Here is a 16903-nt window from a genome sequence, read left to right on the forward strand (position 1 = left end):
CAAGGAAAGTGTGAGGAAAATACTCGCTAACAGGAGAGCTTTCAGAGACATTATTAGCTGTTGCTTGCTGATGGCTCAACACACTGGTAATCAGCAATGTTTAATTTGTGTCAGGCCCTGTGTCTCTGTCTTGCTGCATCCATTACGAATGTGAAAAAATGGCTTGAGCTCTGGCTCCTTTTTCATTACAAATTAAGCACCAATAATCAGCCTCAAATGTTCACCTTTAGGTCACAGGTTTGGATCAGCCACAGCTCAGGAATGGCTAAAATTGATCAGCCTGTGATGGTGTTTTGGCCCTGGAGTGCAATCGTCTCTTACAAAAAATGCCTCTGTCGTTTGTCGGTTTGCAGAACCTCTAAAGATCTGAGGCCCTGACTCAGCAAAATACTGAAGAAGCTGCGTAACTTTAAGCATTTAAGTAGCCGTGTGGCGGTTGTGTGCCTTAAGTAGCCTGCTATGCCAGGGCCACAGTGAACACAGAATGTGGCGTAACTTTTCCTCTAGGGTTGAGGGGCCGGACAGGAAGGTACAGTGAAGTGATAACTGTTGCTCCTTGTGGTCTGGCCGTCCCGCTACATGTTTGTCAGGCAGATACTTTCCATAAGCAATATAGTCCCTAGACTTGTAAAGTGTTTGAAATGCTGATGGATAAAAGCTGTTCTCAGTCCCTTCACTCTGAAAACAGCTAAATAAATCGCTTACTCGTATGCCTGTTATTAAACGGATTGGTCCGGCAATACTGAAAACCCAAAGCACATGCAGGCAATGACACAATCAGACAAAGGACATCTCGAGCACTTCTATCGGAATTCTCCCAGGGATTTTAGCGGTGGTGGTGTCCTGCCTCTCCACAGACGGGCACTGTTTCATCTTGCTGGCATGGGGCAGTTGCTTGGTTCCTGCATTGCTGCCCTAGGGAGGGTTGCTTTTTAGTGGAACCTCAAGTGACCCCGTGGGGATTTTGGCACAACACTGGCAGCTGGGCAGGGTCAGCTGACCGGCTGTGAAACTATAAAATGGTAAGATAGCCTTTTGGACTCAGGCTGGAGCCAGGGCTCTGGAAGCCCCAGGGAAGGAAGGGTCCAGAACCCTGACTCCAGCTTGATCCTCAACGTCTGCGCCGCAGTGGTATGGCCCAGAACCCGAGTCAGCTGTCACCAGCCAGCCACCGGTGTGTTCCTGCAGTGCAGAACGGGTGGGCTGCGTCAGAGTACTTTGATGTAAATGGCTCCGTGTAAAGTTATTCTAGAAATACCGTGCATTGTGGGGAACATCCCCCGAGTTTATTTAAATGCTTGTTTAACGGTTGTGTAGCTCTGAGACATTGGATGGTGGTTCCCATTGAGCAGTGAGATGGGCGGGGGGAGTGGGAAGGAGGAGTACACATCAAGGCCTAGAACCTGTTTGATGCTTTTTCTGAAACCGTTTCTCTGTGTGTGTGCTCCCTTTCTGTAGAGAGGTTATGCAAGTCCAACGCCCCATGTGCTGGGGCTGCAGCTTTCCCTGTTGCAGAGTCGGATATGGTCTATAATGGGTACCCAGATGGAGCAGAGGTTACAGATAGGTTGTCGCTATGGAAACCATTGGTGCTGCTGATACCTCTTCGCCTTGGGCTCACAGATATCAATGAAGCTTATATTGAAACGTTAAAGGTAGGGGAATTAGGGTTGCTTGTTGTGGCATGGGCAAATTGACTTCCTGCTTTTTTACCGCTCAGAAGCCAGGAATAAGTCGTGATGCTGCCAGGAGTAACACTGGTCCCAGGGCAAAGTGTTTGTGAGTGCTCAAGTTCCAGTTATAAGAGAGACATCAGTGGTCAGGTGCCTAAGTCTCCTTGATGGTCGGGGGACTTAAGAGCCCAAATGGCTCAGTCACTTTTGCAGATGGGAGTTAGGCACTTCCAAAAATTTTACCCCTGGTCTAATCTCAGTCCCTGCCGGTGTCTGTGGCCAGCACAGCATTCAGCACAGCTGCCCATCTCTGCTCAGCAGCAGCCAGAGTTCTACGTGTTCTGTGCCCCAAGCCCACAGCTGGCTTACAGGGTCAGAGCTGCACATCCAGCACTTAGGGGTTCCAAACAGTCCCTGGAGCGGCTGTGGCCGGAGGTTCTGAAGGGCATGCGTTGACTTTGTGACGAAGGCTGCACCGTCTTGCTCTAGCAGTGGTTTGGGCACTCTGAAGTCAGGGTGGGGAGCTGGTCTGCATTCACGGTATCGCGCTTGGATACGGCGACATGGGGGGCTAAGTTTCCTTCCCCTTTTCCTCAGAACACTCCAAACAGTGCAGCTCCCCGGGGGAATGCTGTGCAGCTCTACTGACAAAAGATTCAGAGTGAAATCCTGGTCCTATGGAAATCAGTGGGAGTTTTGTCATTGGCTCAGTGGAGCAAGGCATTGGCACAGTTGCTTGTGGCATTTGTGACCATTGTGCAGCTTGCACCATGCACTGTCCAGAGTCCTGTCTCTTCTTTTGCCCCTTTCTCTTCTTGGTCTGCTTCTCCCCCAGGCCTCTAAGGCTTCTCTGGGACTCTTCCCATGTTGCAGCTTCCTTCTCTCCTGGCAGAGACTTTCTACCATAAACTGTTACTGCTACTGCTGGGCTTGCTCACGGTTGAGAAGCCCAGCATGCGCCACTGTCGCAGTGGGTTTCTGATCACTGGCCGTAGTTGCTGCGGCCTGCCAGCTGCCCATGGTCTGTCTTGCTTTCCAGCATTGCTTCATGATGCCTCAGTCCCTGGGAGTGATTGGCGGAAAACCCAACAGTGCTCATTACTTCATTGGCTATGTAGGTGAGTGACTAGACAGCCTCACTTCGGGCCGTGTTAGGGAGGCATCCAGTCTGTCTTAAGAAGCCTGCCCATGTATAGGGAGCAGTGCCGCCCTCCCCCTCCCCGAGTGGTGCCCCCTTTGCTTCAGAACAGCTCAAGGGTGCCGAGAGAAGGAGCGCCTAGTGAGCGCAGTCCAGGGTGAGTGTGACCGTGGGTGTGGGTGCTCTTTGCCAAACCCTAGTGTGCAGCCCTGTGAGGAATAGCCCATACGTAGCATTGACCTGCAGCGGAGGAGGGGTCAGTGTGCAGCCCTCCTCTTCGCTCCAGAGCAGATGTCCCTTGGTGGATTTATGGAACTGGCTTACCCTCTCCTCCCGCTCTTCCTTCGTGAGCCCCATCTGTGTTCCTCTGCCTGCTCTCTTCCAAAGACAGGCCGACTGTGGAGGGAGGCGGGAGCCATAGTGAACCGTAGCCACTCACTCACTCTGTAGGAGGTGCTCATCAGGTACGTCTTGTCCTGCTAATGTCTCCTCTGTGTCCAGGGGAGGAGCTGATTTACCTGGACCCCCACACGACACAGCCTGCAGTGGAACCCAGCGATGGCGGCTGGATCCCTGATGAGAGCTTCCACTGCCAGCACCCGCCCTGCAGAATGAGCATTGCCGAGCTTGACCCGTCCATTGCAGTGGTGGGTACCTTGGCCTGGCAGTTGTCACTGTCACAGCCTGAACCGTCTTTTCCAGCCTTCCCGCCTGTGTTCTCTCCCTATGAGTCCGCTGATGCGGCTGCTGTTCACTTGCCAGTCCTGTTGGAAAACTTTCATGTTCTGACTTTAAACTAAATCTCTGGCCAGAAATAACTCTCCTACAGGAAACAGTTTAGGAGAGAGGAAGCCTTCTCCTTTTCACTGCTCTGTCCATGCGGTGACAAAGTGCTGCATGTCCGTCATGCGGGGCAGCAAGAGCTGCCGGTAACTCTGAAATAAAGTTGCAGGGAGGTAGCTGTGTTAGTCTGTATCTTTACAAAAACCAAAAGCCAGTCATGCAGCACTTTAATGTCTACCAAGGTAATTTATTGGGTGGTGAGCTTTGATGGGGCAGACCTACTTCTGCAGATCTGGAAATTTTGAGTTCAGGCAGATACACCCCCCACCACCACCCCAGTTAGCTTTTCTCTGAGTGGACGTGCAAATTCTGCCATCTCTCAGCTGCAGTCTGGATTTGCATCCTTTCATGAGATGAAGTACATGGCACAGGCACATATGCTGGGGTGCTCCAGCCTCAGAGCACCCCAGGGAGAAAAATGATGGACCTTATGGTAAAGGCCCTCCTGTTCCCTCCCATGCAGCTCCTGTGAGGTATGCAGGAGGTGCTAAGGAGGCAGAGAAGCAATGACGGGGTGCCTCAGGTATGGGAAGAGGTGGGGTGAGAGGGTGGGGCTTGTAGGAAGGGAGAAAGTGGTGCAGTGGGGGCAGGGCCATTCCATCTACATATTAGAAAGCTGGTGCCTCTGGACCCATGTACAGTTGTGACGCTCTGTTATCCGGTAAATTCAGACCCTCTGCGCTGTGTCCCCAGCTGGGCTGGCTCTGTCCTTGTGTCACTGAGCAGGGACTGGCCAGAGAATCCCTTGAGAAGTAGCTATTGCTGCTGCAGTCTGAAGTGCACTTGAAAGCCAAGTGGCTAGAACCACAAAAAACTTTGACCGTCACTACATGAAAAGCAGAGACATTGCTCTTGGCAATGCTGATGTTCAGAGTGTGTGTTGCAGATAATGGTAAGGCATGACTGAGGCCTGGGCAGACGCCGTCCACACTTTGTTCTGTTTGTAGTGCAAGCTAACAAAGATTGTATGTTTCTTTTCAGGGTTTTTTCTGCAACACAGAGGAAGACTTTAATGACTGGTGCCAGCAGATCAAAAAGGTTTGTGTTCAGACACGTCACTGGGGTAAGGCGTCATCTGTGTTTGTTTTCCAGCTTTCACAGGGGCTGCATCCAGCACGCGCTGCCTTGTGACCACATTTTAAAGAGTATGTGACTAGTTCATAATTAAACCCAAAAAAGGTTTCCATCCCTGCAAATAGAAATGCAGATGCCTGCTGAGAGAGGTGGTCTTGTGTGCCTTTTCTGGAAGGCTGCGGACTGGCACCGTCAGACCAAAGTGGAGGACTAGCTCAACAATGACCTCTAAGTCCCTTACAGCCATTAATGTGTGGAGCTCTGCAAATCTGCAGATAAAAGTTATCACTTTAAATGTTAGACCAACGAGTCAGGTCTGTGAGTGAGATTCACAAATTGTCCAGGGTGTCACAGAAGGTCCCCCAGAGAAAGGGGAAGAACCCTTGATCTCCTCGCTCTGTCCTGTGCCTTAATCAGGCCTTCTGTCTGCGGGGTGGAATGCAGCAGTAGTTTAACAATGGAGCAGTGAGGAAAGGGGTTGAAGTGCACCACAGCCTTCTGAAACTGCTTCAGGCATTTGGGTGCGTTGAAGAGAATTACCCAGTTTGGAACTGCTGAGGACAGTGAGGATAACACCCCTGCTAAAACAGGGCACTGTGGTATTTCTGTGGAACCACAGGCACACTCTTGAGTTCCTTCTTGCAGTCCTGTGGGAAAGGAGGTGTGGATGGCAGTCTCAGGTCTGTTTAACCCTGCCCAGTCCTTGGCGAAGATTTGGTCACTTTGGTGAGATTTGGTGGCTTGAACAGTCCCATGTGGTAGAGATGCTGTTACACTGTGATTTGGCAAATTTGGGGCTTAGCATCCAAACCCTATGAACTTGAAGAATAACTCTAACAACTCCCTGATGGTGTCTTCATTTACCAAGGCATACTGAGGCACTTGTTCCCTTTCTTGGTGCATGAGTGTTTTTTGGTGCTCCTAGGATAGGTGTATTCTCAACCTCTACATGTGAACTTCCTTTAGAATAAGTACTTTGCTGTACTGCTCTTCCAGGATCTTTCCATATCAATTAGTAGGAGGGCCAAAGGTACTAAGGGTCCTGTTCTCCCTCCCATGCTGTTGAGTAACAGAAACCAGCTAGGGGAATGCTCCCTTCCACAAAAGGCAGGAGTTTAAAGAGAGAGGAGGAACATATTGGTTAGTATTTTGGTAAGATTTTTCACCTTTCTTTCAGCTCCTGAATGAAAAGGTAGACACTTCCTGTGTTTGGAGGCATGTTTGTGCTAACAGGTTGGCTTCTGTGTTCACAGCTGTCCCTGCTAAGAGGAGCTCTGCCGATGTTTGAACTGGTAGAACATCAGCCTTCACACTTCTCCAGCCCTGATATTCTGAATCTCACACCAGGTAAGGCCCTTCCATCTGGCCAATTTAGTAGAAAACCTCTGTGGTGGACTCTATCCTTTCAGCTTCCTCGGAAGCTTGTGTGGTTCTCCCTTTTGGACCTGCATGGTGACTTGTGGCTCTTCCCACCCTGCAGCCTAGAGAATGATTGGGTATCTCTAGAAGTGGAACTGATCTCTTCCCCTTTAGGTTAACATGGCTGGGGTGGATAGTTGGGCGTACGCACTGGAGGAGCAACTGTCATGCAGTCCCATCTTATGTCTAATGAAAGGCAGGGACACTGCAGGAGGGAGATAATTAAACAACTTCTTTGGGTCCTGTCCTCTTGGCTCTCCTGTAAGGGCACGTGCATTCCCTTACTGCTGATCAGAGACTTTTAGTAAGTCTGTCCTCCCCATAAACGTGTCTGCAAGGAGCCTAGTCAGCTGACTTTCTCCCTCAGTTCCTTTAACTGTCTTCGGGTAGTGAGTATCCGAGAGGTGGCTGTTCACAGACAGTTAACTGGGAGCCCCAGCAAGCCCAGAGATAAGCCTCACAGGCCTCTAGCATAGCCCACCAGCAGGTGGAGAGATGTCCCCTTTCAGTGAACAATATCAAGGGCACCAGACCTGCTGGAATTTTTGGAATAAGAATGGGAAGTGGAGGTGAAAAAGGAACTCACCTCCCCTCATTCACTTCTATCTCCATCTCTGGTGGATGACTTTAGGTCATTCCAGGACTTAGCTCAAAGCATGGCTCAGGCCCTAAAAGTACAACTGCAAGAGGTGTCTAAACCTCATCACAGGCTAGTGGACAGTCTTCATTCTGCTTCCACCAGAGCAGCACTCCCAGTTAATGAGGCACTCCTGGATCCCACCAGTGTCATAAGGCAGACCCTGGCATCTATCCTGCTGACATAGAAGTGAGTAGACCAAAAAATTCTACATGCCTCTGAAGGACACAGACTTTCTATTCCCCTGTCTGCCTCCAGGTTCCTTGGTAACGAACACAGTCAATTCAAAGGGTCATTGATACCAATTTAAATTACCTTGTGTGACTAGAACAGGGAGTATTTGGCAGAAAAACCTATTCAGCTAACTTCCAATTTTGGGTATCTAACTATCAGGCTTCTTAGTTGTCAAATATGATTATCGGAAAGATCCAAAATTAAACTTAGTTACTGAGCAGCTTCTGGACACCTACAAAGACCAAGTCACGACCGTCGCTAATGAAGACCAGCTAGTCGTGAAAACATCTCTGTAGTGTGTGGTGAATACAGTTGACTCATGAGCATGCTGAGTCTCCTGAGTGGTGATTACGAGGTGGGCTTTTTGGCTCATAAGAACATAAAAACGGCCATACTGGGTCAGACCAAAGGTCCATCTAGCCCAGTATCCTGTCTGCCGACAGTAGCCAATGCCAGGTGCCCCAGAGGAGGTGAACCGAAGACAATGATCAAGTGATTTGTCTCCTGCCATCCATCTGCTGCTCTTGTACTGAAGGCTAGGGCACCATACCTTACCCCTTGTTAATAGCCATCTATGGATCTAACCTCCAAATATTCATCGAGCTCTTTTTTAAACTCTGTTAGAGTCCTGGCCTTCACAGCGTCCTCTAGTAAGGAGCTCCACAGGTTGACTGTGCGCTGTGTGAAGAAAAACTTTCTTTTATTAGTTTGGAACCTGCTACCCATTAATTTTCATTTGGTGTCCTCTAGTTCTTATATTATGGGAACAAGTAAATAACTTTTCTGTATTCACTTTCTCCACACATTTCATGATTTTATATACCTCTATCATATCGCCCCTCAGTCTCCTCTTTTCTAGACCGAAAAGTCCCAGTCTCTCTAGCCTCTCCTCATATGGGACCCGTTCCAAACCCCTAATCATTTTAGTTGCCCTTTTCTGAACCTTTTCTAACACCAGTGTATCTTTTTTGAGGTGAGGAGACCACGTCTGCACGCAGTACAGTACTTTAAATGGCTATTAGCCAGGGGTGAAGTATGGTGCCCTAGCCTTCAGTACAGGGGCAGGAGATAAATCACTTGATCATTGTCTTCTGTTCTCCTTCTCTGGGGCACCTGGCATTGGCCACTGTCGGCAGACGGGATACTGGGCTGGATGGACATTTGGTCTGACCCAGTATGGCCGTTCTTATGTTAGTACTCAAGATGTGGGCGTACCATAGTTTTATATAGGGGAAGTAAGATATATTCTTCGTCTTATTTTCTATCCCTTTTTCAATTATTCCGAACATCCTATTTGCTTTACTGACTGCAGCTGCACACTGCGTGGATGTTTTCAGAGAACTATCCACTATAATTCCAAGATCCCTTTCCTAATCTGTTGTAGCTAAATTTGCCCCCAACATATTGTATGTATAATTGGGGTTGTTTTTGCCAATGTGCATTACCTTACACTTACCCACATTAAATTTCATTTGCCATTTTGCTGCCCAATCACTCGGTTTGCTGAGATCTTTTTGAACTTCTTCACAGTCTGCTTTGGTTTTGACTGTCCTGAACAGTTTGGTGTCATCTGCAAACTTTGCCACCTCACTGCTTACCCCTTTCTCGAGATCATTGACGAATAAGTTGAACAAGATTGGTCCCAGGACTGACTCTTGGGGAACGCCACTAGTTACCCCCTTCCATTGTGAAAATTTACCATTTATTCCTACCCTTTGTTTCCTGTCTTTTAACCAGTTCCCAATCCATGAAAGGATCTTTCCTTCTATCCCATGACCACCTAATTTACATAAGAGCCTTTGGTGAGGGACCATTTCAAAGGCTTTCTGGAAATCCAAGTATACTATGTCTACTGGATCCCCCCTGTCCGCATGCTTGTTAACCCCTTCAAAGAACTCTAATAGATTAGTAAGACACGACTTCCCTTTACAGAAACCATGTTGACTTTTGCTCAACAAATCATGTTGCTCTACGTGTCTGACTATTTTATTCTTTACTATTGTTTCTACTAATTTGCCCGGTACTGACGTTAGACTTACAGGTCTATAATTGCTAGGGTCTCCTTTAGAGCCCTTTTTAAATATTGGTGTTATATTAGCTGTCTTCCAATCATTGGGTACCGAAGCTGATTTAAAGGATAGGTTACAAACCACCATTAATAGTTCCACAATTTCACATTTGAGTTCTTTCAGAACCCTTGGGTGAATACCATCCGGTCCCAGAGACTTGTGACTGTTTAGCTTATCAATTAGTTCCAAAACCTCCTCTAATGACACTTCAATCTGGGACAGTTCCTCAGATTTGTCACCTATAAAGGACGGCTCAGATTTGGGAATCTCTCTAACATCCTCAGCCGTGAAGACTGAAGCAAAGAAATCATTTTAGTTTTTCTGCAATGGCATTATCTTCCTTGATTGCTCCTTTTATGTCTCTAGCGTCCAGGGGCCCCACTGCTTTTTTTAGCAGGCTTCCTGCTTCTAATGTACTTAAAAATCATTTTACTATTGTTTTTTGAATTTATGGCTAACTGTTCCTCAAAATCTTTTTTGGCTTTTCTTATTGTGATCACTAGGATTTGACTTCCACTTTTAAAAAGATGCCTTTTTATCTCACTGCCTCTTTTACATGGTTGTTAAGCCATGGTGGCTCTTTTTTAGGTCTCTTACTGTGTTTTTTAATTTGGGGTATACATTTAAGTTGGGCCTCTAATATGGTATCTTTGAAAAGTTTCCACGCAGCTTGCAGGGATTTTACTCTAGTTACTCTACCTGTTAATTTCTGCTTAACTAACCTCCTCATTTTTGTGTAATTCCCCTTTTTGAAATTAAATACCAGAGTGTTGGACTGTTGCGGTGTTCTTCCCAACACAGGAATATTAAATGTTATGTTATGGTCACTATTTCCAAGTGGTCCTGTAATAGTTACCTCTTGGACCATATCCTGTGTTCCACTCAGTACTAAATCAAGAATTGCCTCTCTCCTTGTGGGTTCCTGTACCAGCTGCTCCAAGAAGCAGTCATTTAAGGCATCAAGAAATTTTCTCTCTGAATCCCTTCCTGAGGTGACATGTGCCCAGTCAATATGGGGATAATTGAAATCCCCCATTATTAGTGAGTTTTTTATTTTGATAGCCTCTCTAATCTCCCTTAGCATTTCAGCATCACTATCACTGTCCTGGTCAGGTGGTCGCTAATATATCCCTAGTGCTATATGCCAATCAGAGGAAGGAATTGCTATCCATAGTGATTCTATGGAACATTTTGATTCATTCAGGATTTTTATTTCATTTGATTCTATATTATCTTTCACATACAGTACCACTCCGCCACCCGCTCAACCCATTCTGTCCTTCGGATATATTTTGTATCCCGGTATGATAGCGTCCCACTGATTGTCCTTATTCCACCAGGTTTCCGTGATGCCTATTATGTCAATCTCCTCCTTTGATATGAGGTACTCTAATTCACCCATCTTATTAGACAGACTAGTAGCATTTGTGTAAAAGCACTTTAAAAAACTACCACTATTCATATGCCTGCCCTTCCCTGACGTATTGGATTCTTTTATATGTGATTTTTTTTTTTTCTCATCTGATCTGGCCCATACTCTATCATGTCCCTTCTTCTCTTTCTGACTGAATTCTAAAGAATCTCTATCAATGGAGTCTCGCCTAAGAGAAGTCTCCGTTCGATCCATGTGCTTCTCCGCACCAATCGGCTTTCCCCCATCTCTTCGTTTAAACACTGCTCTACGACCTTTTTCATGTTTAATGCCAGCAGTCTGGATCCACCTTGGTTTAGGTGGAGCCCATCCTTCCTGTATAGGCTCCTCCTACCCCAAAAGTGTCCCCAGTTCCTAATAAATCTAAACCCTTCTTCCCTACACCATCGTCTCATCCACGCATTGAGACTCTGAAGTTCTTCCTGCCTCCCTGGCCCTGCACATGGAACTGGAAGCATTTCTGAGAATGCCACCACAGAGGTCCTGGATTTCAGTCTCCTTCCTAGCAACCTAAATTTGGCCTCCAGGACATCTCTCCTACCCTTCCCTATGTCATCGGTACCTACGTGTACCACGACCACTGGCTCTTCCCCACTACTGCATATATGTCTGTCTAGATGCCTCAAAAGATCTGCAACCTTCACACCAGGCAGGCAAGTCACCATACGGTTCTCCCGGTCATCACAAACCCAACTATCTATATTTCTAATGATCGAATCACCCACTACTAACACCTGCCTCTTCCTAACAAGTGGTGTTCCCTCCCCCGGAGAGGTATCCTTGGCGCGAGAGGATACCATAGCACCCTCTGGAAGGAGGGTCCCAACTATGGGATGGTTTCCCTCTGCCCCCATTGACTGCTCTCCTTCCCTGAGCCTTTCATCTTCATTAACAGCATCGGGGCTGCCAGATTGGAGGTGGGACAGCCCTACTACGTCCCAGAAAGCCTCATCAACATAGCTCTCTGCCTCCCTTAGCTCCTCCAGTTCAGCCACCCTGGTCTCCAAAGCCTGCACTCGGTCTCTGAGGGCCAGGAGCTCCTTGCATCGAGTACACACATAAGCCACCTGCCCACAGGGTAGGTAATCATACATATTACACTTGATGCAATAAACAGGGTAGCCCCCGCTCTGCTGCTGGTCTTCTGCTTCCATCTCCTCCTCTGATTTAATTTAATTCTATATGGGGTTCTTAAGTAAAAGTTTCAGATGAGGATGTCATAAAAGATTTAAGGATGTTAGAAGTAATTAGCCCCCTCTAAGCTCCCTCTCAAAACTCCCACCTGTTAGCAGTCAGCCTGTTTGCAAGAGCCCTGGTCGCAAGCACCCTGGTCGCTTGCTGGCAGGGTTTAAAAGGCTCTGGTCTTCCTGATAGCCCCTCCCTCTGGCTACAGCTCAGCCAATCAGCACAGAGGTTTAGAATTCAAACCTAATCAAGGCTCACAGCTTCCAACTGCCAGCCTGAGCACACGGCCTTTCAGACAGACAGCTCAGCACTCCAATCAAACAGACCAACACCCACACACTCTAGACTGCCACTTACCTGAAGGTGCTGTAGTTTGCCCCCTCCTTCACCAGGAGAGCCCTCTCAAACCTCCCGCCTGTTAGCAGTCGGCCTGTTTGCAAGAGCCCCGGTCGCTCCCCTTGTCTGACTTTCCCACCCCAGAGGGGATTAACTAACACTTCAGGGGAGATGCTTTCCTCCCTCTGTGGAACAAGAGCCTTTTTTTGCACCTTTCTTCCTCTCCCCCTGTTGTTAAAGGTGCTGTTAAAGGAAAAAAGAGGAAAGACCAAATATTCTGACTTGCTGCCATCTGGCCTAGACAGACATGATACCTGTCCAAGCTGATGATGTCCTACAATGACCCCAGCAGTCACCTCATGCTCTGTCACCGAACGGGGGTCACAGTCTTTACTGCAATTCATGGGTCCTACACCACAAAGTGTGGCTCCTACATTAAAGGTAATCCTGCGCAGAGAAGTTACAGGCATCACTGTTGCACAGTAGAAAGGGTTCTGCATTTACCTGCAGAAATGGAAGAGATTCTAGATATGGCACCAGTTCAAGGATACCACCCCTAATTAACTTTCCTTACTGATGATTCTGGCCTATATGTTATCGTTACTGCAGAAGGTTCTTATGGCAGCAATTGCTACCTTCCACGAGCAGGTCAAGGCTATTTGATATTCTCTCACACAACTAGGAAGAAATTTCAGAAGGGTGTATAGCAAAGCTTTTCCCAAAACGAAGGGTCCCTACTCCACAATGGGGCCTCACCTAGTGCTAAAGGAACTTACTAGACTGCCATGCAAGCTGTTGGCCCCTTTTTCATTTAACTCCCCTTTCCGTGAAAATGTCATTCCTCGTGGCCATCACTAACGCCAGAAGGTTAAGGGAGATAAGAGCCTCGATGGCACATGGCCAATTTTCTTCCTGGACAAGGTCAAGCACAGACCACACCTGAAGTTCAATGCCCAAATAACTTTTCTCATTTCACATAAATCAACTCATTCAACTCAGTATTCTATCCAAGGCCTCATATGGATAATAGGGAGGGTATCCGCCATACACTCTGTGAGCAGAACTTGGGCTTTTTCTTTTGACGTGACAGAAGCCTTCCAAAAATCCCCAAAGCTCTTCCTTTCCGTTGTGGATAGGTGAAAGGTCCAGGCATCTCCACTTAGAGTCTGGGTTAAAGGCAATGATAAAAGGAAATGTTCACAGAATCTTAGGGCTGGAAGGGACCTCAGGAGGTCATCTAGTCCAGTCCCCTGCCCAAAGCAGGATTAACCCCAACTAAATCATCCCAGCCAGGACTAGGTCAAGCCGGGACTTAAAAACTTCTAGGGATGGAGGTTCCACCACCTCTCTTGGTAACACATTCCAGTGCTTCACCACCCAGCTGGTGAAATGGTTTTTCCTACTATCCAACCTACACCTCCCCCTCTGTAACTTCAGACCATTGCTCCTTGTTCTGCCATCCGTTACAACTGAGACCAGTCTCTCTCCATCCTATTTATAGTCCCCATTCAGGAAGTTCAAGGCTGCCATCAAATCACCCCTCAGTCTTCTCCACTGCAAATTAAATAAGCCCAAATCCCTCAACCTCTCCTCAAAGCTCATGTGCTCCAGCCCCCCAGGTTGTTTTCATTGCCCTCTGCTCAAACCATTCCAAGGCATCCACATCCTTTCTATACTGGGGGGCCCAGAAATGGATGCAGTACTCTAGATGTGGCCTCACCAATGCTGAATAGAGGGGAATAACAACTTCTCTAGATTTGCTGAAAATGTTTCTCCTAATACAACCCAATATGCCATTAGCCTTCTTGGCGAAAAGGACACACTGACTCATATCCACCCTCTCATCCACTGTAATCCCCAGGTCCTTTTCTGCTGCACTGCTACTTAGCCACTTGGTCCCCAGCCTGTAACAATGCTTGGGGTTCTTCCATCACAAGTGCAGGACTCTGCATTTCTCCTCGTTGAGCCTTAAAAAATTTCTGTTGGCCCCATCCTCCAATTTGTCTGGGTCACTCTGGACCCTATCCCTACCCTCAAGGTAGATACCTGTTCTTTCTTCTTGAGCTGGGATGTGCGACATCTCCCGATGCTAGCGACAGAGAACGGAGTCTGGCTGAAGCTTCAAGATGTTACCAGTCCATTTTCATCCCAAAAAAGGTTGAACCCAGCCCCTTTCTAGCCAGAACTCTCTATGGAGTTCACCCGCAAATGCATATGCTGTGTACTGTCTATGCATGTGACACTTCTACATACCTGACGTTCCATCACAAGGTTGTGCTGTTAAGGCAGTAACACACACTATCCAGTCCTCTTCCTGCACCTGCTCCAAGCCCTCAGCTGGTCCTCCTCGTCTCATCATTGCCTTGGCTTGTCACAACCCACAGCTTCTCATACAGCTTGTGGCTGGTGAGTGGCTTTGGTGTACGTTTGTTTGAAGTGATGGTCACGTTACAAAGGTGGTTTGTCTCTTGTCTTTCAGATTCTTCTGATGCAGACCGGTTGGAAAGATTCTTTGACTCAGAGGATGAAGACTTTGAAATTTTATCTCTCTGAAAATGGGAAACAGACTCTGCACATCCATGTTGTGTGTGGGACATGGGGGGGAGGAAGTTCCTTCGAGCGCCTCGGCCCCTACAGGTTTTCATAGGTGCTTGCTGACACCCCTGCCTCCCATCCATCCCAGCAATTTGTGCAGTCTCAAGTAGTGTGCGCTGTCTGCACTGGGATCAAGAAACAAGTCACGGTGAAGGCTTCAGGGGCCAGAGTCGGGATTTTTCAGTGCAAAGCCTGTGCAGGAAGTGGATGCAGTGGTGCCTAGGAGTTCAGAGGTTGGTTTGTTACTGCAGCAGCTCAGCTGGCCTTACAGGAGTAGAAGCAGAAAACCCATGGGGAGCTAGACCCTTATGAGTACTCCCCCCGCACGCTGTTTGGGGAGCAAAACCCATCCTGTTGCTCATTCCTTCCACAACTTTCCTCCTCCTGGCTGACGTGGGCTAAATTTAGGTTTGTGGAAAGCGATGTAAATTAATCCCATACCAGGTCTCTCACACTGTACTATGTGAGCTCGGTGCCTGGACAGTCATGTTTTCTCTAACAGTGGGCTACGTGCTGCTGCTCATGCTCATGCTTTCTCATACGCACAGTGCTGCCTGTCTGCTCGCTCTACCCTGAAGCTGTGGGCTCTCTAAAGTGCATCTGTCTCTCAGGGGAATCTGATGAGTGGCCGGTAACTATAAAAGCATGTCCTCTGTGTGGAAAGCCACATGGTGATAGCCAAGAGCTGAAGATGACAACCAAAAGGGGAAGAGGATCCCAGCTTGAATAAAAGGAAGGAAAAGGATGTATCTGGGGGTTATAGTCTCACTGGAAGAGTCGTCAAAACTGCAGGGCTCTGCAAACAATGGACCGATGAATATAGCAGCACAGTATCTTCATTAAGGGAGCTGTTGAGGGAGCCTAGAGCAAGCTTTGTGTGTGGGTGAGATGTTTAAATCCTGAGAGCCTGCTATTGCCTTTAGTTAAAAATGGTCCTGGTGGGGGAAGCAGAACAGGAACCCTGAGAATCTATCGTGTTTCTTCTCATCCCTGACCCCTCTTCTGATGCTAGAGTCAGCCTGGGGCTGGTATGTAAGGTTTCACCTAGTGCATTAGTCCTTTCAGACACTTTTTGGTGCCATAAAACCACCACAAAGCACCCTGTGCAGCATTGTCAAGCCTGACTAGTGCCAGGTACTGCTCCTGTTAGACTCCTTACTTTCCTTGAAACTTAATGAGATGTAGAATTTAATTCTTAGCTGCATGGTACTGTTTCACATTTCTGCAGCTTCCCTCTATGATGATCCTTGTAGCCCAGTGCAGCAAATGCTAATGCTCATCCAGAGAAATAATTTTAAATGATCAGCCCAAGATATCTTTTAAAAAAAAATTGCCTAGAGAAGTTAATCATGAAACATCAGACAATTGTATTGGAAACCTTGGTCTTTCTTTAAAATAACTTTATGTGGGCTTGTGTGTGGTCCATAATATCTGTTTAGTAAAAAGGAGAGCTGGGTAGAAAACGGCAGCATAGGTGACCTGTGAGCTACCATAAAAGTTACTACAGGGCTTTTGCAGATGCAAATCCATGTTTCAAAATGTTTTCCTGCATTGAGGAACAGTGCTGGTCAGTTGATGCTTTTGTGCCCAAAAAAGTAGTGACAGCTGGCCAGAAGTGATTTCCTCCACAAGACAGACCTACCTCTTGATGCCTATCTAATTATCTGCCCCTAATTGCTCCAAGAGCCTGAGCTCTGAACTCTTGAGCCAGGTTGCTTCTGTCACTAAACTACTTGCTGCTTTCTCTCTGCTGCTGTTTCTCCCCATCTCGTGTTAATTTTAAGGGGGAAAGGGAAACAGTGGAAGAAGTGGGGCTGTGCTCCATTCATCAACTGCTTTCAATTTGTATCTGAATAAACAAACATAACATCTTTGGGGTTTTTTAAGTTCTTGTTTCTGAGACACAGCCCAAGCTTTTAGGCTACATCTACACAAGGGGCATGGTAAGGAGCCACAGCAGCAGTGCTAATGAGGCCCAGTCATAAATATGCAGCACCTCATTAGCATAATGCCAGTTGCACACAGTTCTAAAGCGCTGCTTTTGAATCCTGAGCAGCCTGTATAATGGGGCCTTTTGAAAGGACCCCCCTGCCCCCGGATTTCAAAAGCTCCTTCTTCCTAGGGGTCCTTTCAAAAGGCCCATCTACACCAGTGGTGTGTGTTTCAAAAGTAGCGCTTTTGAAACGTGTGGCTGCCATTATGCTAATGAGGCACTGCATATGCATGACAGCACCTCATTAGTGTCTGCCAAAGTGGCTCATTAGCATC

The 16903-nt window shown here is 47.4% G+C and overlaps 1 protein-coding gene across 2 annotated transcripts in view; it reads left to right on the forward strand.

The window, feature by feature from the left end:
- The window catches only part of ATG4B (autophagy related 4B cysteine peptidase), a 34269-nt gene extending 17701 nt beyond the window's left edge, over positions 1-16568 (forward strand). For both annotated transcript variants that reach the window (XM_075004366.1, XM_075004367.1), the window contains 6 exons: positions 1459-1655; positions 2713-2791; positions 3313-3458; positions 4636-4692; positions 5982-6075; positions 14520-16568. In XM_075004366.1, the coding sequence (XP_074860467.1) occupies positions 1459-1655; positions 2713-2791; positions 3313-3458; positions 4636-4692; positions 5982-6075; positions 14520-14593 (647 nt within the window). In that variant the 3' untranslated portion in view covers positions 14594-16568. The remainder of the gene's footprint in view (positions 1-1458; positions 1656-2712; positions 2792-3312; positions 3459-4635; positions 4693-5981; positions 6076-14519) is intronic.
- Positions 16569-16903: the final 335 nt, after the last annotated feature.

This window comes from Carettochelys insculpta, chromosome 10, assembly GCF_033958435.1.
Source record: "Carettochelys insculpta isolate YL-2023 chromosome 10, ASM3395843v1, whole genome shotgun sequence".
NCBI lineage: Eukaryota > Metazoa > Chordata > Testudines > Carettochelyidae > Carettochelys > Carettochelys insculpta.